We start from the raw sequence: 23450 nt of genomic DNA on the forward strand, positions 1-23450 counted from the left end.
AGCCCCTCGTCAGACCTGGGGTTCTTTCCATTTCAGCCTCATTGACCAAGGCCTGGCAGAGCTGTGCTTTGGTTGTTTGCTTTTGCACCTTCTTCAGAGTGACACCCTTTGAGAATTACAAATATGAAAACAATTGTAGGTGAAAGAGATTACTTTCAGATAAATGTTATCCAAAAAACACTTCTCCTCTCAGATCAGCAATGCAATGCCTGTTTCTGGAATCATGGAGGATATGCAGTGTAAATGGCAGATTTTTTTTTTTTTCAGAAACTGTTTGGTCAGACATGTATTGGGAACTGGAACCTTTGCTGGTGGAGCTCCACGTCTCACAAGTGCTGGTGACCACAGCCAGCACCCAAGGATGAGGGTGGCTGGGACGGTGGGATCTCTGGGGCTGGGACACTACTAATGACCACTGTGGGACTGTGTTTAATCAGGCTTGTAGGCTTGGCAGAAATAAAGCAAGGACTGAAGGAGATGCTGGTTTCCCCCTTATCATTAGAAGTGGCTTCAGCAGGCTGTCCTGAAAGGATGGGAGGGGGCTTTGCTGCCAGATCTGCTCCCAGCAGTGAGGAACTTCATTCTGCCAGTCTGTGTAACTGCAGATCATCAGAGCTCTTTAAATTCACCCTGCTAAGGCTTTAGCTACTGCCTGGTGAGGCTAAGCCAGCTCTTGGGCCCAGGGGATTGGGTGTCACTGCTCTCTCTGACTCTTACCACGAGCAGCTTCAGATGTGAAATCTGTGACTGATGCTGTGCAAATTTGGAGCCGAATCTGGAGGGGATGCTAATGTGGGAGATTTTCTTTAGATGGGGCTGAATGGGACCATGAACCCAGGCCAAAATTGTTCCAGTCTGCTGAGGGCACATTTAAACGTAAACCTGACATCAGTTCCACTCCTTGGAAAAGCTGGTGCTGCCCCGTGTGCTCAGGGTGGGATCTCTCCACAGGTGAAAGCTCTGCATGCTCTAAGTAAGGCTGGTGCAATGGGAGTAATAGACAATTTCTCAGATAATACCCTCAGGCCCATCTGCCTTGTCTAAGGCTCTTCTGAATGGTCTTGATTTATTTTTTTTATCACTTGAAGTCCCCAGAAAGTCTGAGTGGTTATTCACGCCGTGAAAACCTTCTGTTGACTGATGTTCTTAGAGGTTATAGATGTGCAGCTTTTTGGGGCACTGAATATGGGCATTGAAGGGTACTTGTATCAGGAAAAATGTAGCCTCTATTAGCTGTTGGAGCAGCATCTTTCTGACATGCCTGGCTCCTCAGCTCCGGCATTCTGCCACTGTGCTGTGCTGTCCCACGGCCTGGCACCGCAGCTTCCACAGCACAACACTCCCTGTCTCTGGAGCTAAAATGAATTTAAGGGTAGGCTGTGCTGTGAGATTTGTCTGCTGTCCCGTGGGATAGTTTTCCTGCTGTCCACTAAAGCCTCCATCCATTTTTGCATTTTGGATTCACCAACTGTATTTCCGGTGCTCCCCCCACCCCAGCATCGCTCCTCGGGTGAGTTTCACCAGGCACGACCGTGAAATAATTTTGAACATCTGGCTCCAGGGGAGCTGGCACAGGTGAGCTGTACCTGTACAACAGCAGCAACCCACTGGAGCAATGCCCTCCTCCTGTTAGCAATGCCTACAGAGCCCCAGAGCCTCCTGTCAGCGCTGCGGGGGACGGGGAGAGAGCAGCAGAGCAGAATGAAACGTGGGCAGTGCTGCAGAGCCTGCCTGGTCCCCACGGCTCCGCACAGCCCCCGAAGGGCCGGGCTGGCTCCAGGCTTGCCCTGCTCCTCCCGCAGCCCCCCAGCCTGCAGCACGGCCTGCCAGCACGCCGGAGTTGTGACAGGCTCCCAGCACACACGGCCAAGTGCAGCATCGATCTAGAGAGCAGCAAACGCCCGCCCCAGCCCAAGTCTGAGGAGAAGCCTCCCCTGCACACCCGCTGCTCCGGCCACAGCCATCTGCTCCGCCGGTTGTCACCGAGGGCTGGCCATTTCCCTGCACCCTGGCTCCATCTCGCTCCTCCACGTTTGTCTGGGAAAGACTGTCTAAATGATGCTAAATGCTTAGGACAAGAGGGACATGAGATTATAATGAACTGCATCTTAGCACCTTGTCATGGACAAATTCTCCCACAGTTCTTAGCAAAGATGGGGAGAAGGATGAGTGCTGCCCATCCAGAGCCAGGATTCGATCAAGCCCATGGATAATGAAGGGGTTCACACCTTAGAGTGTGTCAGCCATAGGAAAGAAGGGCAGATCTGAGCACTTTGGGCTTTATCCATTGTCTGTGCTGCAGCAGCACACAAAGATACTCTCCTCTTCAGTACAGCCTAAATGTATTTTTTTCCAATACCCTGACCTAAAGGATGCAGAGTCCAGCCCACGTGTGAATAGGGCTGTCAGGCAACAATGTCCTACACCGCCAAACTGCCTGTGCTTATCTGCGTAGGGCTTTTTTAATTGTATGTGTTAAACGTCCAGCATCTTTGGGACGTTCATCTGGGAAAAAGAAATGTGAACAGTCTCTGTGCCAGACATCCGTCCGCACTGCTGTTCCTATTCCCAGTGCATTCTTTGAGAAGACCACCATCTGCTCTGACCACCACCTAAGGCAGATGCCCCCTTCTCAGTGCACAGTCCCTGCTCTCAAGCCACCCAAATCTGATTAGGCCTGTTCTGATGAGAGGCCTGGAGGAGGGCAAGGGAAAGTTACTCAGGAGAGAAAATAATAACCACATGTTAATTAATTTTTCACTACGGATGCGCAGAAAATACACAAACCAGCTCAGGGTGCACAAGGCAAAAAGAACAGCTCAGCTGGCTAGCTGGGGGGGGCGGGTTGTGATTATTTTTGGGGTTTGGGATTGTCATTATTATTATTTTCCAGAGGAGGAGTGGCCCCAGCCCTGTCAGGGAAAGGAAATCTTATCCCCACTGCTGCCCTCTACACGCTCTTTTCCACCTCTTTTCCAGCTTTCCCTCCTGGTCCCTTGGATTTCCTGTGGTGTCCTGCAGTGAGAGCAGAGCGAGAAGCACCCCCTGGCACCCCTGGGGTGGGACTCTGCCTGTCCCTGCAGCTGGGGACATCCCCAGAACGGTGCTGGCCCGGCAGATGTGCCTGGGGAAGGGCGAGCGGACAGGACGAGTGGGATCAGATTGCTGAGGAGCACAGCCAGGGGAGAGCAACCAAAACACCGCTCCAGAAGTATTTGGGAAAAGCAGCTGAACAGACATTAAACCAGAATCCAGGCATAACTGTCCTCATATCAGCTTCATGAATTATTTGACTGTGTGCCTGAGAGCAAGGAAATACACCCCAAACCCAGCCCAAACCACCAAGGATGCGGAGAGCACTGAATTAAAAGGAGCTGAAGAAAATCCCTGACAAGTTATCTCTAAATTTGAGAGCCACTTCAGGCAAAATCAAACTCTCAACTGCACTCATCTGAAATGGTTCATGGGATTCCTGGCCAAGGGGGGTCAGGGAGGCTGTGACCAAAGAAGCAGGAGGCAACAACTTCTACAGACCCCACTCTGGAAGGTTTTGGGGACTGTGGTGATTGGTCTCCCTTTGCAGTGGCTCTGCAAATGCTCCCAGTCCTAACATCTGGCTGGCATCTAGGCACTGGGAAATAAGCTGCATTGCCCCTTGGAAAATTCGGTTGTCCCCTAGGGTATATGTGCCTGTGTGTGCTGGTTGAGGGGAGCCTGGGTGTAACGCCTGTCTGTAGCCTGCAGGGACTCTGCCAGGGAAGATGCGGGGGCCTAGGCATGCTCCTCGCTGAAACTTCATCTGTGCAGAGGCCCTTTGGGAATATCCGGGCTTGTGCCGGCCTGGTGGAGCCGCTGACCCTCGGGACTCCCTCCCGGACAAAGGGGAGGGGGCATCCAGCGAGCAGCGGGGTCGAGGGAGTCTGGCTCGGCCTCTCTGGGGTACCATGACTCTGCAGCATTTGGAAGATCTGGGATAGAGTCGCTGACTGCATGGAGAGGACCCGGGAGGGAGTGCAGGATCTTTGGAAGGGGGTACAGCTCCTAATCTGCCCTCCCTCAGGGGCTCCTGGCACAGGGGGAGCGATCGAGGAGGGCTGCTAAGAGGTCTTAAAAAAAAAAAAAAATTGCAAAGAATTTTTTTGGGGCATTGCATGGGGGAGGGGGGCCGAGAGGGGAGAAAGAAAGGAGCCTCAGAGCACCACGAAGGGAGAGGGAGAAATAATGACCCTTCCCCCTCCCCCCAATAATCAGGCGGACCAGATGGGAGGTAAATAGTGCGTTTAGAAGCATTTGCCACAGATGGGCTGCCCTCAATGGAAGCATCCTCCAGCCACATCAATGCTGGAGTCTGTGTGCACAGAAAACACTGCACCCTTCAGAGCAGCAGCAGCGGCAGCAGCAGCAGCAGCGGGAGAGGCGGGGAGGGACAGGGGGAAAAAAATCCCTGCCAGAGCCCTCCGGTGTCCGCGGTCCCGGCGGGGCGGAGAGGGGTGCGGGGGACGGAGGGGGGCGCGGGGCCGGGACCGGGGCAGCCCCGCCGGGCGCTCCCTGCGCGGGGCCGGGGCCGCCAAAGTTGCGCGTTTCCCCCCGCGCCGGGGAGCGGGACACGCTCGGGACGGGAACAATGGGGCGGCGGGGCAGCCCCGGGCGGCGGCGGGAGGAGGGAGGGAGGCGGCGGCCGGTGCCCCGCTCCCCGGCCCGGCCGGGCGCCGAACAATGAGGCTCCGGCGGGGGAGTTCCCGGGACAGCGGCCCGCGGGCGGGCGGGGGGAGCTGCCCTAATCCGGGCTCTGCCGCTGCCCGCACCCCCCGGGGCACCGGCTGCGGCGGCCGCGCCGGGCGGGCAGCGCCGCGGGACGCCGGGGCCGGGCTCAGCGCGGCGGCCGGGCTCGCCCCGCTCCGCTCGGCTCGGCGAGACTCGCCCCGCTCCGCTCCGCTCCGCTCGGCGCGGCAGCGGGGCGGGCAGGGCGCGGCGGCGGCGCGGGGGGGCGGGGGGTGCAGGCGCCCCCTCCCCGCCGCCCGCTGCCCTTGACTGCAGCCCTGTCCCCGGCCGTGGGGCGGATGGGAAATGCCGGGCGAACGTGATCGGACAGGGCGGGGGGGCGGCGGGGCCCGCACCGGGCGGCGGCGCGGCCCCCCCGCGGGGGCAGGTGCACGGCGGCGGGCGCGGGGCACCGCCGCCCCCCCACCTCCCCCGCGCCGGCAGCGCCCGGGGAAGGCGGCAGCACCGGATGGGACGGGGACGGGGATGGGGATCGGGGGGGCAGCGGAAGGTGCGAGGCTCCGGGCGGGCGCCTCTCCCCATCCGCATCCCGGGCGGGTCGGGGCGGCGGGGGCGCGGCGGCGCTGCCCCGGGAGCGGCGGGGGCTGCGGGAGCGGCCGGGCCCCGCGTCGCGCCCCGCATGGGGCATGCGCGCTCCCGGCGGCCGGCGGGGCTGGGCCGCCCGGTGCTGACGGGACAGGGCCGGCGCGGCGGTGGAGGGGACCGGGGCCCCGGGGGTGCCCGCCCCCACCCCGGGCAATTCCCCCCCCCCTCCCCGCCCGCACCCCCGGGGAGGACACACAGACACGGACAGGCAGGCAGACAGACAGACACAGAGCCCCCGGGGCACGGAGCGCACTAACCGTTCCCGTTTTCACCGGCACATATACCACCACTTGACCCATCTTCGTCGCCTCCCTGGTGCCGTTTCCCAGGCGGAAGCCCTTGGACCGGACCCAGAACTGGAACTTGCCTTTCTCCCCCCCGCCGGAGCCGCCGCCGGAGCCGGTTCCCCCCTGCAGCACCTCGGCGATGCGCTGGTACTTGCTCCGGGTCACCGTCTTGGTTTTGGCCGAGTCCCCGTAGGTGCGCAGGCACCAGTCCCGGAACTGCCGCCCCAGCTCGCTGTCCCCGGGGCGGCTCCCCCGCAGCAGTAACGGCGGCTTCGGCATCGCCCGACCGGCGGCGGCGGCGGTAACGGCGGCGGTAGCAGCAGCAGCGGCGGCGCCCGGCCCCGCGCCCTGTCCCGGAGCGGGCGGAGGGGCAGCGGCGCTCCCGGGACGGGCTGCGGGGGCGACGGGCGGGATGGAGCGGGGAGCAAGAGGCGCAGGAGGGGTGGCGGCCGCTGTAACGGGGAGGAGGGGGGGAGCACCGGGGCTCGGACAGCGACCGGAGGGAGGTACCGGCGGCGCCAGCAGCAGCAGCAGCCGCTCCTGTCACAGGATCACAGGCGGCTCCGGCTCGTCCCCCTCCCTCCCTCCCTCCGCCCGCCCGCCCGCCCGCCCGTCCCTGCCTCCTCCGCCCCCCTCCGGCCGCCTCCTCCTCTCAGCGGGATCCCACCTGTTAGAGCGGCCTCGCCGCCACCGACGGGTCGTTCCCCCCCCACTCCAACCCCCGGTCCCGGGGCAGCTGCTCCCCCCCGCCCCGGCTCCGGTGGGATGCGCTCCCCTGGCTGGGCCGCCTCTTCCCCCCCCCCCGCTTCCCCGCTCCCCGGCCATACGGCCCCGTACGGGATAGCGGAGCGGGGGGGCGAGCTGCCGGGGCGGGGTACGGGGTGTCGGTGGGCGCGGGTCCCGGTGCCGGTCCCAGACAAAGGGCCGGCGGGGCGCGGGCGCACGTGTGCGGCGGGACGGGCCGGCGGGGGCGGAGGCGGGCACCTGCCGAGCCGCCGCAGAGCCGGGGAGGAGCCGCGGGGGCAGCGGGAGCGGCGGTGGGAAGGTGAAGGTGGGGGGGTCCGCCACCCGCCGCGAGGACCGGGATCGCCCCGCAGCGCCCTCGGTTGACCGGAGCGGCTGCGGCTTGTCCCGCCGGACCAGGAGAGCCGCACCCCGCCCCGAGCCCGGCCCCGGGGCAGCCGCGGTCCTGCCGGCCCCTGGAGCGGGAGACAAAGGCCGGACCCCGGCCCCGGTGCCTCGCTCCGCTCCCCCGCCCTCCGCATCCGCCGCGCGCCCCGCAGCCGCGGCTGTCCCGCGGCGGGACGAGCGCCGCCACTGCGGGGCGGGCGGGGGGGTCGGGACACGGTCCCGGTGCTCCGGCCCCGAGGGGGCGGAGGCGAGGGCGGCCACGGCGGGCCCCGGGGGGGTGGGATGGGGCGGCCCGTCCCGGCCGGCGGCTGCGGCTCGGGCTCTGCCCGGCGCTCGCACGCATGTGCCGAGATGCTGGCGGTGCCACACGTGTGCTCGCGCTCTGTCCAGCGGTGTCACATGTGGGCTCCGTGCCCACCTGGCAGCGCCACGCGTGGGCTCCTGGTCTGCCCATCAATGGCACACATATGCTGCCGGTCCGTTCGCTGGTCCCACGCACGTGCTGTTTGTCCGTCAGTGCCGTACGTGTGCTCCTGGTCTGTCCATCAGTGCCACATGCATGTTCCATGCGCACTCAGCAGTGTCACATGTGTGCTCTTCTTCTGTCTGTTGGTGTCATATGTGTTCCTTGTCTGTCCATCAATGCCACATATGTGCTCCTGCTCTGTCCATTAGTGCCACATCTGTGCTCCATGCTCAGCCAACAGTGCCACGTTTCTGCTTCTGGTCTCTGTTGGTGCCACCACACCAGTTCCTTGTCTGCCCATCACTGCCACACATGTGGTCCCAAGTCTGTCCTTCAGTGCCACATGTGTGTTCCATCTGTCCATCTGTTCCATAGCTGTGCTCCCTGTCCATCAGTGACCTGCATGCTTCCAGTCTGTCCATCACTGCCATATCTGTGTTTTCTGTCTGTCCATCAATGCCATACATGTGGTCCCACATGTCTGCCCATTGGTGCCACACATGTGCTCCATGCCCAGCTGGCAGTGCCACACACTGGCTCCATCCCAAGTGAGGGGCACAGTAGGGGTCCATGCCAGGGCTGCCTGCATGGTCAGCAGTTGTAGGGCTGGCAGAAGGATGTAGGAGCAGGAGCAGGGAGTCTGTTGGAACCTGGAAGGGGAATTTGATGTGTCAGGGGGTTCTCTGAGGCCAGTGCTGGAGGTGCTGGGTGTGGCATCAGAGCAGCGAGGGCACAGCCAGCAGCAGTGCCATGTGCCAAGGCTGGAGATAGGAGAAGATGAGAGCACTTGATGGCTGAAGAGCAATTTTCTTCACTGTCCCTTGCCCTGTGCCAGTCACATGGTGCCCATCCAAAAGATGTTGAGGTGAGAATGGAATGGTGCAGGAGCTGAACCATGGGTTGGCCATGGTGAAACAGGAGATGTCCATGACACTGGAGCATTGGCATTGCTTGTTGCAATGTGCCAGGGTAGATCATGTTGACTGTCCATATCCCACTGAATGTGTGGACAACTCTCAAAAAACTTTAAGTGCACCATCCAGTTTTCTCTGGGCCCAACTTGGTGCCATTGGAGAGGGACTTGGGCAGCCCAGAGGGTTTTCTGTGTTGTGGATTTTCACCCCCAGGCACGTTGTGCAGGATGCCTACAGGAACTCACTGGTGTGCTGCAGTATTTCTGATGACCACTACAAACAGGATGGACATCCTCTGGAGCCGTGGCTTTTTCCAGAGGTGGCTGTGAGGAGCAGTGAGTGGATGGAAATGGAAGAGAAGAAAAGGATGTTCTGCAGAATTTGTGTTCAGTGGACAACTTCCTCGCAATGAACCTGTGGATAAAGTCAGGTTCAGCTCTCAAACTGCTCTAGCCCCCAGTGTATTTGGGCATACACTTGTCCCAAACAAAGCAGTGACTGGCTGAGCTGTTGTTCAGAGCTGGCTGGCACAGGGGAGCCTATGGGTGATGCCATGAGAACTTTAATCAGCATTGTGAGGGATGTGGGGACCATTGGGTGGTCAGGAGAGCCAGGGTAAATCCCATTTGTGGAGTCCAACCACTTTGGAGGAAATGTTGAGCAAGGAAGGGAGTAAAAGAACATTTTGCTTCTGCTGAGGAGTTGGTCCACCCAGAAGTGATGCTGCATTTTTCACCATGACCAGACTTTCTCACTGAGGTCACTACTGAATTCCCCACCTTGCTGTTGAGCTGCTGAGGTGCAAAGGGAATGTCCTCTGCCAGCACCACAGGGGCAAAAGTCTCCTCCTACCTCAGCCCAACATTTGGAAGGTTTGGGGTCACTTACAAAGCAATGCAGAGGGTCCCTCTCTGGTGAGCATGGACATGAGTTTCCCCAGTTTGTGGATGCAAGGCCAGTCACACCAAGAACTGATGTCCTCTGAGTGAGGATTCAGGGCAGACCATTCCCACCTGGCCTGAAGAATCAGATCAGTGTTTTAGATCAAATCCAGCATGGATTCAATGAGGGTTTAACTTGCACTGCATGAGCAGTCTCATGACACTCCAGATTAGAATGCATGGTGTTGAGGCTCTCTTGTCCTTAAAGGTAGGGGAAGAAGAAAGTGGAATTGTTTGGTGGCACTGGACCTCCAGCTGTTGGTTCAGGCTGGCAGGTACTGGGTGTGTTCAGCACAGGGTCTCTGCTGGTGGCTTTTTTATAGACAAATGTGGTGAACTCCAGGTCCATTGCTATTTATACTGCATTAAAAAAAATAGTTGGATTTGGTTTTTATCTCAGCACTCTGCTGCTCTTTCTTCTTTTACGTGCCTTTCTAATTTCTTACAAGTTGTATTTTGTTCTAAATAAATTTTTGGTCTTCTGACAAAAATACTCAGCTGGACCAGGAATTGGACATTCACAGAGCAAAGCAGTTGGGACTTACTGAAGTCTGAACAACATACAAGATGGGAAGAAATCCTGCCATGCTGCCAGAGATGTCCCATGAAATATTCCAGTGATCATAGAAACTTGGAATGGTTTGGGTTGGAAGGGACCTTAAAGACCATCTTGTACCAACACCTTGCCCTGGGCAGGGGCACCTTCCACTAGCCCAGGTTGCTCCAAGCCCTGTCCAGCCTGGCCTTGGACACCTGGTCTTGCTGGTCAGCATCTGGACTCGTGCTCGAGTAGAGCCAAAACTGGAACTATTTACTGGCTGCCCCTGAGAGCTGCTGGGAGGATCAGAGCCAGGCAGAGGGGTGGGCACGACAGCACCCAACCATCCTTAGACATCATTGAGTGCCAAGCCACTCAGAGGGAACTCAGGTGTTAATAACCCCCCCTTCTGCTGGCATCCAGGAGTGCTTCCTTGGGGAGGGACAGGGAATATTGAGCTACTTATGGCATCACCACAGATGATGGTTTGGCACTGGTAACTTTGCATTCACAGCTGGACAGCCAGTGGTACCTGGGTGTCTCAGCTGTCTCTACAGTCAGTGTGAGACCATGGGCACCCACAGAAACCATTCATGCCCATCCTCTGAGCACTCCCTGTCGAGTGAGATGGATTGCTCCAGAGAAGGAACTGCCTTATTCTTCCCACCAAACACAAAGGGAGATGTCTCTGTCTGTATCTGAGATGCTCACCTGCCCAAGCCTGGGTGGGAAATCTGTGGTCCACCAAGGGGACACCTGTGATCCACCAGCTGGGCAGCTGTGATCCACCAGCAGGATGGAAAAGGGAAATGGTCCCAAGTTGTCTTGGGAGACTCATTTCAAGGGAGGCACAGAGAAGTATCAGGGCTCTGGCGACACTTTGGACTGCCACCTGGTTCTGGGGAGCCACACTGGGAGAATTTAGTCTGAAGCTAGTGCAGGAAGAGTTTGCTGGATTGTTCAGGAGAGAGGAGAGTGTCTTACAGAGATGACTCAGCTTCCTGATCTCTGAGAAATGGATGCTGAGAGAAGACACATTTGTGGAAAACCAGAGATAGACACCAGGGAGGGACATGGGCTAAGCCCTGGCACCACCTTAGGGCAAGATGAGTAAGAATGAACAGACCATGAACATCCCTGTGTCTGAAACAGGGAGATGCTGACCAAGCATTGGAGCCATCAGGGTCCACAGGAGTGACCTCAGAGCCTGGTGGCTGTGAAAAAGAGCTTGGTTAGGTTCTGGGTGACATGGCCCAGCATGGCTGCCTCTCACAGTGGGCACTGCGCACTGCCAGGGGTCCCATCAGGGTCTCTGTGCCCAAAGTGAGGAATCTGATTTAATTCTCTTGTAGCTTTTGCTAACTCTGAGCCTAAACAATGAGGTTTCCCCAAGTAGAATTATTCTTGACTTTAATCAAAACCCAATTTAGATCCAGGTCAGATAATAAGTCAAAGCAGCTCAGGGAAGTCAGCAAGGAGTGTGTATTCCTTCTGGAGCCTCTTGGATTTCTGTCTGTATCACAGCACCAAACATCATTTGGTCAGACCTTCTGCTTGGGAGAGGCCTGGGACTGAGAAACAGAGCAGCCAGAGTCACAGTTTGGGAGGGGATTTGTGGAAATAATGGACTTTTTTCCCACCTTCTTATTGAGTCTCCAGCGTGCCTTCAGAGGGCTGGGAATCCAAGCACGTGGCCACTGGATTGATGTGCTTGGGGGAAGAGCCACAGAAGGAGTGGGGTAGCCTGGCGCCGTGGGGAAGAACTGAAATACCCAGCAGCTGCCAGAGCTGTGTGGGAGCCTGGGCAGGAACAGCCAGGGAGCTGCAGAGCAGGGCTGAGCTCCATTCCCAGAGCTGCGTGGGGAAGGCTGATGGCACCTGCCCACATCCTCTGTGACTGCACATGATGCCACGTCTCCCTCAGTTTCAAGACCAGCAAATTCACCCTTCCCTGCTTTTTCTCTTCAGGAGAAAGAAGGGAAAAAAAAAAAAACCCAACCAGGAGACCACAGATTTGCAGGCTGGGCTGTGCTAAGGCGGCACAAGCTGTCAGCAGGCACTGGGAGCAGCCAGGAGGAGCTGGGGTGCCCTCAGCAAGCTGGAGATCTCATTGTCTGCATGGCAGAGGACAAGGGGGAAGGAATTTGAACCAAAAATAGTCTAACAGTTTAAGAAGTAAGAGTGTTCCTGTGACCTCTCACAGCTGTGTTGGGTTAGCAGTTGGACTCGATGATCTTAGAGGTCTTTTCTGTCCTTTGCAGCTCTGTGGTTCCTTGATTCTCTGATTCTGTGCTGGGGGGTCTGTCATCCTCCACCAGCCCAGAGCAGGGTCCTGTCCATTTTTCCAGGTGTGATCTGTTACTCCAGGCACATCTGCTCAGGCTGTCCTACCCAGCCCCTTCTCCCTCCTTTGAAATCCTCACCGTGGGTGCACTCCAGCAGCATCTGCAGCTGCAAACATCTGGATGGGGCTTTCCAATGAGCCTGCTCTGAAATCAGGGCATTGCTGTGCTTTCTGAGGAATCCCTGCTGCTTCTGCAGGACCCCTGGGCACAGCTGGCACAGGAGGGGAAACCTGGGGTGGGCAGCTCTGATCCTTCTGGAACACCTACCCGTGGGGGTCTGGCCTTTACCTTACAACACTTGAATGCCAAAGCTGGAAGGAATTCCTGGCAGGTGGAGAAGACACCTTGTGCCTGGAGAGTGCTGGAAAAGCTGGGTTTACATTTTTGGTGTGTTGGGGGACACTGTGGTGACATTTCTGGGTGAGATTTAATGGACTCAGGCTGAACCCTGGGAGCTGGTAGAGTAGCAGGATAAAGAAATGCCAGCTATTCCTCAGTCTGGCTGCATCCCACCTCTGAATGCTTCAAAGGCTTTGACCCAGCTGTTAACTCAGGAGTGGACACTGGTCCATGTGGCTCATCCATCCTCCTGCCTAGCTGGGTGCCCAGCAGGGTCTGTGCTGAGGGCACTGTGTGGCTGTTGATGGCAGAGATGCTGTGCCTGTCCTTGAGCAAGCTCCTGGTGCCATCCATCTCCCTCCAAAGGCTGGATACCAGCAGAGCTGAAAAGCCTCACCTGCAGCAGTATCACCCCCAGGAGATGATGAGCTTCAGCCAGGCTACCTCCATGTGGGACAGGAGACAGCAGAGCCCTCCCAGAGCCATTCCCCATCCCATGGGATGCTGCTGATTCTCATCCAACTTTCTGTGTCAGGCAGCACTGGGGCAATTTCTCCTGGATTAATTTGGGGACTGTGTGATTGGGTTTTTGCCTGATTTCCTCAGGGATGTCCCAGGTGTGGGATGGTCCCTGGATCAAGTGGATTCTGTGCCATCCTAGGGCTGAACGGGTTAATTTTAGTGCTTCCCTCCCCAGCTCGCTGCGGACTCTGGCTGGGACAGAACATCTGTCTGTTGCTATGGCTGCAGTACACTTGAAGGGGATGACTGGATAATTATTGCAAACATCCATCGTGCCTGGTGTGCTCCCGGACCCTCCCTGCCCCAGCCAGGGCAGCGGCCGCTGCTCGGGCCCAACTTCCCTCGCAGGGACCCTGCCGAGGAGCGGTGAGTTGGCATCACCTTTTCATTTGCATAATTAATGTGGCCGAGGCTGCAGGGCTCCTGGGAAATCCGACGCAGAGCAGCAGAGATGAAATGGCACGGAGGGCTCCAGCCTTCCCCAGGCTCGTTAGAGCTCGGCTCGGCGCTGCCGCCCCACTTTGGAGCTACCGGGGAGTGGTTCTTCCATCGCCGCTCATTTACCACCCACTTGGAGCCGAACAGATTGCTCTGGGCTCATCCTGCCGTGCCTCCTCCAGGCACAGGATCCCACCTGGCTGCTGCTGCCGAGCAGGACCCTGCCAGCTCAGCACAAACCGGGCTGCAGACCCCTGGGGCTGTCACACCATCAGGGGCTTGGGGAGCAGCAGGGTCCTGGGTCACAGCGTGTGCCCAGGGCTCTCCCTGATGCTCCCCTAGGCTGGCTGCTGCTGGCACTGCTGCCTGTGTTCCCTGCCTGCACACCCCTGCCTCTGTTCCCTGCTTGTGCTCCCTGCCTGGGCTTCTCCCCGGCTCTCCCTGCCTGTGCTGTGCTGCCTGCAGCTCCGTGACCTGCTGGGTTCAGCTGTGCCCACCCTGCAGCACCTGGGCACTGCCCTGTGTGTGGCTGTGGTGCCAGAGCTGCAGCCCCAGCCTCCAGCAGAGCCTGCTGCCAGTTGTTCCCCGGTGATCCAGGCAGGATCCCTGGCCTCTGGTGGAGCCCATTGCCACTCAGTACCTGTGATCCACCTGGGATCCCTGGCCTTGCCTTGCATGTGTTGGAACATGGCATGGCCCAGCCCCACTTCTCCCAGTAACTCCTTCCTCTGCTCCTAGGAGTCAAATACCCGTGTCCCTTTTGTTCCTGGGGTTGCTGCTGTTTTTCTGCCTGCTGGCATTTAACCCTGCCCAAGATCTCACACCAGGGGTGCTCAAAAATCCAGACCTTGCCCTGTGGATTGTTCCTGTTTCAGCAAGTCCCACCTCTGAATTAACAGAGCAAAAGATAATGCAGAAGTTCCCCTTCTGAGCAGCCACTGCTGTTCTGTTTAACTGAGAACCTCAATGCAACCATTGTACATTTTTTTTCTGTTTATCAACACGTGGTGGGTAAGAAGCCCAAGTGGAGCTGGGACCAGGATGAGGGCAGACCTCCACAGGCACTGGTCAGCAAACAGCCCCACAGCTGGGACCCTCTGCCACGCTCACTTTCACTCTGCAGGGATCCAGGTAGGCTGTGCAGGACAAGGCTGCCTCTTGCTTTTCTCATTACCTGTAACATTGTCAATAAATAATATTATTTTCACACAGTGCTTTGGATCTGCAGAGCAGCTGTCAACCACTCATTGGTGTGGAGCATTCCCAGAGGATCCATAGTTAAGGTAGAGAAGATGGAGCCAGATCATGGGAGCATGGATAGGTAGGGATGGAGCCAGATTGTGAGACACTCCATCAGTCAGTGCTGCCTCTTTAAAGTAGGAAGGAGGGTGGCACAGAGATGGAGAGATCTGAGGGCTACTCCTGGGTCCTGTCTGATCCTTATCATCCCAACATTTTTGTGTATGATTCAACAAAGTCCTTTGCTTGCACAACTTACTTGATTCTCATCTTTGTGACTCAGGTGCAAATGATCTGCTCACATTTGCAGTGAGAGAATTGAGCCCTGTGGCTATAAAACCTCAAACACAAAAGAGAACCTGACTTTGATTCAACCTGGAGGACAGGACCAGGTGCTTCACTTTTGGAGGCCCTTGCAGAGGGAACGGGGTGAATGAGGGTGGCAGCTGGGGAGGTGCCACATGAGCCCTGTGACCTGGCTCCCAGACACAGACAAGGCTGGCATCTGCTTGCCACACATGCAGAAGGTCTGTTAGAGTGTCAAGGGCTCCTGGAGTCCCCCTCTTCCCCCAGGAGCTCATCATATCCTGCCCCAAGGAAACTCTGGGATCTGCTCTCCTGAGTCAGGCCTTGGGCAGCCAGGGCAGGCTGGGTTTTCAGAGGGAGGTGCTCTGCTCCACAGAGCAGGCTGCAGGGAATTGCAGGCGCTCAGCACCTCTGGAAGCCCTGCCATAGGGTGCCCAAACCTCCTGGGAGATGCCTCAGTGCTGGGTGCCTGTGCTTGGAGGTGACTCGCCTGAAAACATACTGGGTATCCAGGAGCTGCAGGGCTGTGGGAGGATCCAGGCAGGAGGGTTGCTGTGACAGGCAGAGAGATGGTGCCGCTTTCTTCTTGCAGTGGGGTCTCTGTGGCAGCCTGGAGCAGGTGGGAGGCTTCTCCTCCGGCCCCTGTGGGGACAAGCTGTCTGTGGTCCCCACTCCTGTTAGTAATTCTGGGGGAGAGATAGCAGAGTGCCCTGTGGCAGGGTGCAGGGCATTATCTCCTGACAGCAGTGTCAGGCCAGCAGTGACACCTGTGTCCCCTGGCCTGCCCTTAAAGGGAAAAGTGCTCTCGGGGACAGCTTTGGTTTCTGAGCTCCCCCAGGACTGCAGGCAAAGCTGAAATGCAGAGCTGAGCCTGGCAGCGGGGCAGTGGCTGCAGGGGGAAGGAGGAGGAGTGGGCACAGGGCTCCCCCAAGGACAGCCCTGCCTTGGAGCTGGCGACGGGGACTGGTGTGGGGATGGAGCCTTGCCACCTCCCCTACCTCCTGGGCTTGGCCCCATTTCCAACGTGTCTTGGCACCATATGGCGCTTGCTTTATTTGTTCTGCTGCGACTTGGGAAGGAGGGCAGTGTTTCATTGTCTGGCAGAGGAGGTGGGACGCAGGCACAGGAATATGCCCGTGTCCCGTGGGATCGCTGCCTGAGCCAGGCGCTCCACATCTCGTCCGAGCTGCAGGTCGGTGTCCTCATCCTTCCAAGCAGAGGGGTTTCCCCGGAGAGTCGCTGCCGGAGATTCACCCACCCACGTGGCGTCGGAGCTGAAGCGGCAGCACCGCGTGTGCGGGCGCGTCCCGGTGCGGAGCACGACCGACCCGCCACGGGACGCTGCCTGTAGGAGGAAAACGTGGCAGCGCTGCTCCTGACTCATTGCACAGGCAGCAATCCTGCGACAGCGATGCCGGGCTTGCCCAGCACCAAAAAGTGACAGCATGCTCCACCCACCCCGGCTGCGGGAGCAGGAGCCTTCTCCGCATGCCCGCGGTCTGGAGGAGCCGCTATCCCGGGCACATCTCCCCGTCCCGCTCGGTGACACCCCAAATCCCATCCCGCTGCCTCGCCCGCCGCCCCCGCGCTCCCCCTGCTCTGCCTCTCCCTCCCCTCGCCTGCCCAGGGCTCCGTTCGCCCCACGGAGCTCTGGGATGGGGAGGAAGGGGAGAAAGGCTGCTCAGAGGCTGAGGCCCAGCCCTCCTAGATTTGCATATTTTTTACTGGCTCCCAAACAACACATTTCTCCGGGGAAACGAATGCGTCGCCTGCGGTCCCCGAGGGTGCTGTGTGCTGGGACAGCAGCCGCTCTGCGTGGAGGGGCCGCGGTCCCGGCACCCACCGCGATCTGCTCCACACGCCCGCACTCCTCTGCTGCCGCAGGAAAAGCATTTTCCTTGGTGGTTTCGAAATTCACGGGCTTTAATGCTGCTGCCCTGGGACTCGGTCCGGTCCCTCTTGGCTCACAGGAGTCCCGCAGGCGGCCGGGCTGCAGCCGCCTGCGCAAATCTGCTCATTTCTATTTTGTCACTAGAATTTCCAGCATGTCCCTCCTCTCGTGTATAATTTAGTCGCATGAAAAGGAACCGCGCGAGGAGGAGAAGAGGATGGGGAAACTTGCAAAGTCAGCCATGGAGAGGGAATCTGTGTCAGGAAGCATCACAAAGGGAGCCGGGGGATTGGCTCCGGTCGCTTCCAGCGGCTGTGTGTGTGCCAGCCCCTCAGGAATCGCCCGGCGGCTCCTTCCCTCCCTGCGTCCCTCTCGCCTTCGCTGCGCTGCGGCCGGGCTGGGACAGCCCATCGCGGTTGCCATGGCTGCGGTGTGCGGAGGGGGGGCTCGCCCGGGTGCCCCCGCCCGAGCATCCCGCGCCCTCCTCCCCGCCGGCCCCGGCGGATACGCGCCCGCCCCGCCACGGCCAAAGCCGCACCGTGGATTTGACACCCGTGGGATTAGACAGGGCTGTGCCCGCGGGAGGAGGAGAAGTAGGAGAGGAGGAGGAGGGAGCAGGGCAGCTCCGGGCTGGGCGGCCGCCAGCCGCCCCGGGGAGGGCCGGGAGGGCGGCGGGCAGGTAGGGCGGGCAGGGCGGGCGGTGCGGGGGGAGCCGGGGCCGCTCCCCGGGGAGCGGGGGGGCCCCGGGGCACAGCTGATCCCCGGCCGCAGCTGATCCCGCCGCCCCCCGCCAGCTGCCGCAGCGTGGGCGCAGCCGCGGTCCCGCGTGTCCCCGCCGGCACCGCGCACCCCGGCCCGGCCGAGCGTGGAGCTCCCGCGGCGGGGGGAGCGCAGAGCCCGCGGCGGGGAGCGGCGACTCCCGGGGTCCCTGCGCTCTGCGGGACCGACGGGCGGCGGCGGGAGGAACCGCTCGGTCCTGCCCGCGGCCGGGGCCGAGGAGGAGGAGGAGGGAGCGGCGGCTGCTCCGTCCCCGCAGCCCGGACCGCTCAGCAGGGAGCGGCCGGAGCGGCTCCTGCCCGAGAAAGGGGGGCCGCGGGCAGCAGGGGGGGAGGCCCGCGCTGCGGGCAGCTGCCTCCAATCCCGCCAGCTGCGGCCCCGGGAATGGCCCTGCGCGGCTGTGCCCTCCTCGAGCTCTCCTTGGGGCGGCGGCTGCAGCCCGGACACCGGCCCTGCAGCGAGGAGGCTCGGGGAGCGGCGGTGGGACCGACAACATCTCCCGAGCCGGGACGCCGGGAGCGAGGGCGGCAGCAGCACAGCGGGCTCGGGACCACGATCCCGGTGTGGGTCCACCGAGCCCTGGGTGGGAGCCATCCCCCCGCACGCCCACGGCTGTGGGGGGGGCAGTGCTGTGTCCCAGCGGGGCTGCACCGGGCCGCGGAGCGTTCCCGGCCGCGGGGACCCTGCGCACGCACCCGGGGATAAGCGAGCAGCGGTTCCGCCGGGGGCGGGCAGCTCCCGTTCGCCCGGGGCGCGCTGGGTCGCTGTGCTGTGTGGGGTCGGGGCGCAGCGAGCCCCGGCAGTCCCGCAGTGCAGGAGAGGGTGTCATGGCCCCCGCGGTGCCAGCAGGCTCCCGGTGCGCCCCGCTGGGCAGGCAGGATGCAGGCAGGGTGCCTCCGTGCTCCCGATTACCATCTTGTTTGGAGCCCAGGCAGCGGCTGTAATCTGATGCTCTCAAAGTTGGTGTTTACAAGGGACATGGCAGCCATCAGAGGCTCTTCTTGTTCTCCTGGTGAAAGCATATTCCTGTCTCTGCCGCGTGTGGCTGCTCCGTGTGCCAAGCACTGCCCGGGTCACACTGAGCATCCTGCAGAAACACCTTAGAGGGTCAGAGCCCCCAGAGCTGCTGTGCTGTCCAGCCCGTGGGGTCGGGCCCCCGCACTGGGGGCTTTGGTGGGACGGTGGGTTCAGAGCCTGCTCTGGGTGCCTGCGATGGCCATGTGCCGTCAGGAGCCCACCTGCTGGACAGGGGGTGCTGGGGGGAGGACGAGCTGGCTTCCCGCGGGACTCATCAGCTCCCTGATGACAAATCCTTTCACTCTCAAGCAAGCAGAGCGGGACAGAGCTCAGCCCGAGGCTTCCCAAGGCCACTCCAACCCCGCAGCTACCATGTCCTTGCTGGGAGCCCACAGAGCACCCATCCACCCAGCTGGGGGTGGTCTGGCGAGATGCCCCCCAGCTGAGCCCTGGCACCCCCCCAAGCTGCCCCCACAACCCGAGCACCCGCAGCCCCACCCGGCAGGGCTCATCTCCAGAGCCAGGAAACGCCGCTGGCATCTGTGCCCTCATCTTTTCCCCGGGGCTGCAAATCGCATCGGTCGCGGCACTCAGAGCCCGGTTCCAGTGCGGGTGCTCCAGCAGGGTCCGGGAGCTTTGGCACGGCTCCCACAGCACAGCGTGACACGGGACTGTGCCTGACGAACAGATGGCACCAGTGCAGCCACAGCCAGGTTTGGTGGCAGAGGAGAACCTGCTGCCCTGTATCCAGGCTGCCTCGGGAGTGGGGACCTGCACCCCGGCTCTGGGGAGGGCCCCGGGGATGCTGTTTGTATAATGCTGGCTCCAAGGAAGGCTCTGCTCCAGGCAGGTCTGGGGGAGCCGAGCAGGAGCAGCAGCAATAAAAGCTCCATGAGCCCTTTGTGCTGCGCCGTGTCTGTCTGGGCAGCACTGCCTGTCACAGGGCAGCAGAGTCCCTGCTTGGGGGTTTTGTGTCCCCAGTCCGTGGGGGTCCTGCTGGGAGGAGAACATAGGTCAAAGCCAAACCAGCTGCAATGGGGGAAGTGCTGATGGGAGCTTGTGGGTGGGTGTGGGCACTACAGATACCTGGCCAAGGCAGGAGGTTATAAGGCAGGCTGGAAAACAGGGCACATCATGGCGGGGAACAGCCTTGGGAGGGGATGAGGCTGGAGCTGGAGCACACTGAGCTTGGAGGCCACAGTGAGTGAGCTGTGGTTATTCACGGCGCCATTATTACAGCCACCCATTTCCAACACCCTCGGCGAGGCGGGAGCACAATGTGCTCCAAGGAAATGTGATTGTGGGTCCTGCCCCTTGGCCCGGTGCTCGCTGCACTGTGCAGATGGAGCTGGCAGCGCCTCGGCTGCGCTGCCTGGAGGGAGAGAGAGAGAGATGGCGGAGGGGAGGCAGGACTCGTCCTCACGGGCACAGAGAGAGCTCTGCGGGAGGGGGACAGAGCTGGCGCCATGGGGGACAGAGACAGCGACAGGGAGAGGAGAGGCGAGGCAGCCCCGGGCTGGCCACTCTCCCTAATGATCCCTGCCCCAGCCAGGAGTGATTTCTCCTTCTCCCTGGAGTGGAAGGAGCGATGGGCACGTCACCTGCACGGGCTGGATGTGTCACCTGCCAGCTGCTATGGCTGACAGTGCTGTGCTTGCATCTCTGTGTCCCACAACTGTCCACGGCTGGCCTGGCTTTCCCTTCCGATCTCTCTGCTCCTGGCTCAGAGGTTGGTTTCTAGGCAGAGCCTTAAAAACCACATGCATACAAGTACTAAAAAAAGCATAATTTTATTCAATAACTGCATTGTGTGCTCAGAATTCGCTATATGTGAGATGGAGCAAGTAGAAAAACTGGTGGAAAGGTGGGTACTCCCCCTCTCCTTCACCTGCTCTGCTCTGTCGAGCTGCTCCACGCCCGCAGCCCAGGAAGGGGGGCTCTGGCTCCCCCCCAAGTCCCACCCCATGCAGCCGGGCCAGCATGCTGGGCTCTGCCTCTGCCTGAGACCGGGTTTTTCTGCACCCAGGGGGGCTCCAGAGAGCCCAGCATCCCCTGCTCCTGCTGCCTCCCTGGAACCTGGCCCTGCTGAGGCCACCTGCAGTGGGACGGGCACCCTCCGGCATCCCCCGGGGGTGTGTGGGGGGAAGAGGGGTGGGCTCACATCGATAAATCCATAAATACAGCTAATTCCTCGGGAGTGGAAGCTAAAAGTCCCAGCCTGCCTGGCTGGGAGCAGGCGCCGTGAGGTGCCCCCCAGAGAGGTGCCGGGTCTCCTCGTTATTGTTATGATTATTTTTAATCTGCTCTTATCACAGCCAGCCCGACTGAGGAACTGCCTGACCCAGCGCAGCGCAGGGCGTGTGCTGTGGGACGGGAGCTCGCTCCAGCACGAACCGCGGGTGACAGAACGGAACAGGGACGCTTGGGTTCAATTTTATTGCTTTTGAATAAGTCCGGGGGCTCCTGCCCCCAACCCGGAGCTGAACCAGCGCGGGGGGTTCTGCCGGAGGCGGAGGGAGTCGGGGCTCGGGGCTGGGGCTGCTGCAGGGGCAGTCCAGGGAGGGCTGGGATGGGGTGACGGGGGTGACGCCCGGCTTTGGGGTGGGCGAGGAAAAGTGTGGCTGCGGGGCTCCCGGCTGGGAAAGCGCTTGTGGGAACTGCGGGGGAGATGGTGCTGCTGGCAGCGAGAGGCGGGGGGGCGAGGTCGGGGGGCTGCCTGCCGGGTGCGGGGAGGGAGGGTCCGTGGGGCCAGGAGGAGGATTGGGGCTGAGGAAGGGATGAGGGAGAGGAATGCGCCGAGGAAAGGGGACGGGGGAGGGAGGGATGGAGGAAGGGATGCTCGGAGATTGAGGATGCAGGGAGATATCCTGGAGGAGGGCGGGCAGGATGCCCCGGGGAAAGAGGGCGGGGGACGGGAGCGGTGGATGCAGAAGAGAAGCCCGGAGAATGGAGGGCGCGGGGCGGGGTGTCCGGAGGGTGGGACCGGGAGGGTGCGGGGAGCCATGGGGGTGTCCGGAGGGTGGGACCGGTGGGTGCGGGGAGCGAGGGGGGTGTCCGGAGGGTGGGACCGGGTTGATGCGGGGAGCGATGGGGGTGTCCGGAGGGTGGGACCGGTGGGTGCGGGGAGCGAGGGGGGTGTCCGGAGGGGGGGACCGGTGGGTGCGGGGAGCGAGGGGGGTGTCCGGAGGGTGGGACCGGGTTGATGCGGGGAGCGATGGGGGTGTCCGGAGGGTGGGACCGGTGGGTGCGGGGAGCGAGGGGGGTGTCCGGAGGGTGGGACCGGTGGGTGCGGGGACGGTGGGGGGAGCGCGGGCCCTGCGCGGTGCTCTGGCGCCCTCTGCTGCCCCGCACCGCGCTCCGCAGCGGGGGCGGTCCGGGGGGGCCCCGCCCGACGGTGCCGTGAGTTTGTCGGGTCTCAGCAGCGGGGGTGGAAACGGAGGGGCCCTGCCTGGGGATCCCACCCCAATCCCCGCCCCGCGGGCGTTGTTGAGCCGGATGAACAGGGCTGCCCGCGTTGGTGGTCCCTGGGGAGCGCTGCCAGCACCCACCCGTGTCCCAGCCAGCCCTGCAGATGAGGGGCAGTGGGCTGAGGGTGCAGGGACAGTCCCCAGCCCCGCGGGACGGCGGGTCGGGCCACCCGGGTGCTGGCGTGACGCCGAGTTCCAGCAAGGGAAGGGCCCTTGACCTTGCTTGCAGCCTTCACATTCTCCCGCAGGAATGTGAGCCGTGCTGTGTCCCCGTGGGCAGCAGTGGCCTCGGCCACCCAACGCCTCCTGCCTGCACCCTGGCTGCGCCCTGCTCCTTATCCACATCGCAGCTGTCGATGTGAAACAAAGCTGAGGGACGGGGACATGATGGGGGTCATGCACCGTCCTTTCTGTGCTGCTGCCATGGACACCGGCTGCAAGGTGTAGCCTCAGGGCTTGGTGCTGCTGTCATGGATATGGGGTCTGCTCCGAGACAGGGATGCTGCGGTGCTGGGGCTGGCATGGGAATGGCACGGGAATCCTCCCCTGGTGGTTCACAGCTCCCCATCCCCACTGGGGCTTGTTAAAATCTCGTTTCCAAGCCAAGCTTTTCCCCAGTGCTGTGGGATGTGTCAGTGGCACAAGGGTTAACCCTGCTTTCCCTTTCTGTCGGTGCCTGGTCTGGGATAACCTCGTTAGCGGTGGCAGTGATGCCCCTGGGACAGAGCAGCCCTATAAACCGGGGCTGAGTGCTGGGAAATGGGCTGAGCTGCCTCAGCGGGGGGCTGGTGGGTGCTCCCCCCGCCAAGCACCAGCCCCTGGCTGTTCAGGGTGTCATGGAGAGGAAAAACTGTAACATGCTCTTGGGGACAGGATGGATTTGTCACCACAGGGCCTGGCATCCTTTGTGAGGCTGTGCCTGCAAGGGAATAAAGGCCATCAGCCCTGGATAGGACACCCCAAAGGCACTGGGTGCTGAGAGGGGCTGGCCAAGCCCTGATCCCACAGCTTGGGGGCTCCTCTTTGTTCCCCAGGACCCAGCTCTTCCTCTCAGCCACTTGCAGTGCAGGATCACACAGGGACCTTGTTACCATGGCTGTGCCAACCACAAGGGCCTGGGGATGCCCAGCCACTCCCTCCCGTTGGGCTGTTCCTTGGATGGGTGGGGAACACCCACCCCCATCCTGAGGCTGGCAGTGGCCTGGGTGCCCGGGTATTGTTCCTGCCTGTGCTGTTGTGCCACAGGCTGGTTTCTGGTGGCCACCTCCCCTTGCTGTGGGAGAAGATGGGATCCGTATGCTGGAACATTCATTCCCTCTGCTGATCGACAGCCTGCGGTCTGGCTGAGCAACCCCAATTGTTCCCAGAGTGCTTGGACAAAGAACTGCCTAGAGAGATGGCAAGGCTTGGGAGCAGATGACATGCTAGGAATATTTCCAGTGCCTTGGACACCACCAGTCTCTTC

The 23450-nt window shown here is 60.9% G+C and overlaps 1 protein-coding gene and 1 long non-coding RNA gene across 3 annotated transcripts in view; one reads left to right on the forward strand and one right to left on the reverse strand.

Moving 5' to 3' along the window:
• The window catches only part of NOL4L (nucleolar protein 4 like), a 63878-nt gene extending 57694 nt beyond the window's left edge, over window positions 1-6184 (reverse strand). Inside the window, exon 1 of the mRNA XM_064729700.1 lies at window positions 5625-6184. Coding sequence (XP_064585770.1) covers window positions 5625-5933 — 309 coding nt within the window. The 5' untranslated portion in view covers window positions 5934-6184. The remainder of the gene's footprint in view (window positions 1-5624) is intronic.
• A 5991-nt stretch (window positions 6185-12175) lies between these two features.
• On the forward strand, window positions 12176-16781 carry LOC135456183 (uncharacterized). Of its 2 annotated transcripts, XR_010442470.1 has the most exons (4): window positions 12176-13216; window positions 14305-14419; window positions 14501-14609; window positions 16026-16781. It is a non-coding gene; the product is annotated as an uncharacterized LOC135456183 (long non-coding RNA). The 2 variants fall into 2 exon arrangements; XR_010442469.1 differs by having other exon boundaries at window positions 12176-14419.
• The last annotated feature ends 6669 nt before the right edge of the window (window positions 16782-23450 follow it).

This window comes from Zonotrichia leucophrys, chromosome 20, assembly GCF_028769735.1.
Source record: "Zonotrichia leucophrys gambelii isolate GWCS_2022_RI chromosome 20, RI_Zleu_2.0, whole genome shotgun sequence".
Lineage (NCBI taxonomy): Eukaryota > Metazoa > Chordata > Aves > Passeriformes > Passerellidae > Zonotrichia > Zonotrichia leucophrys.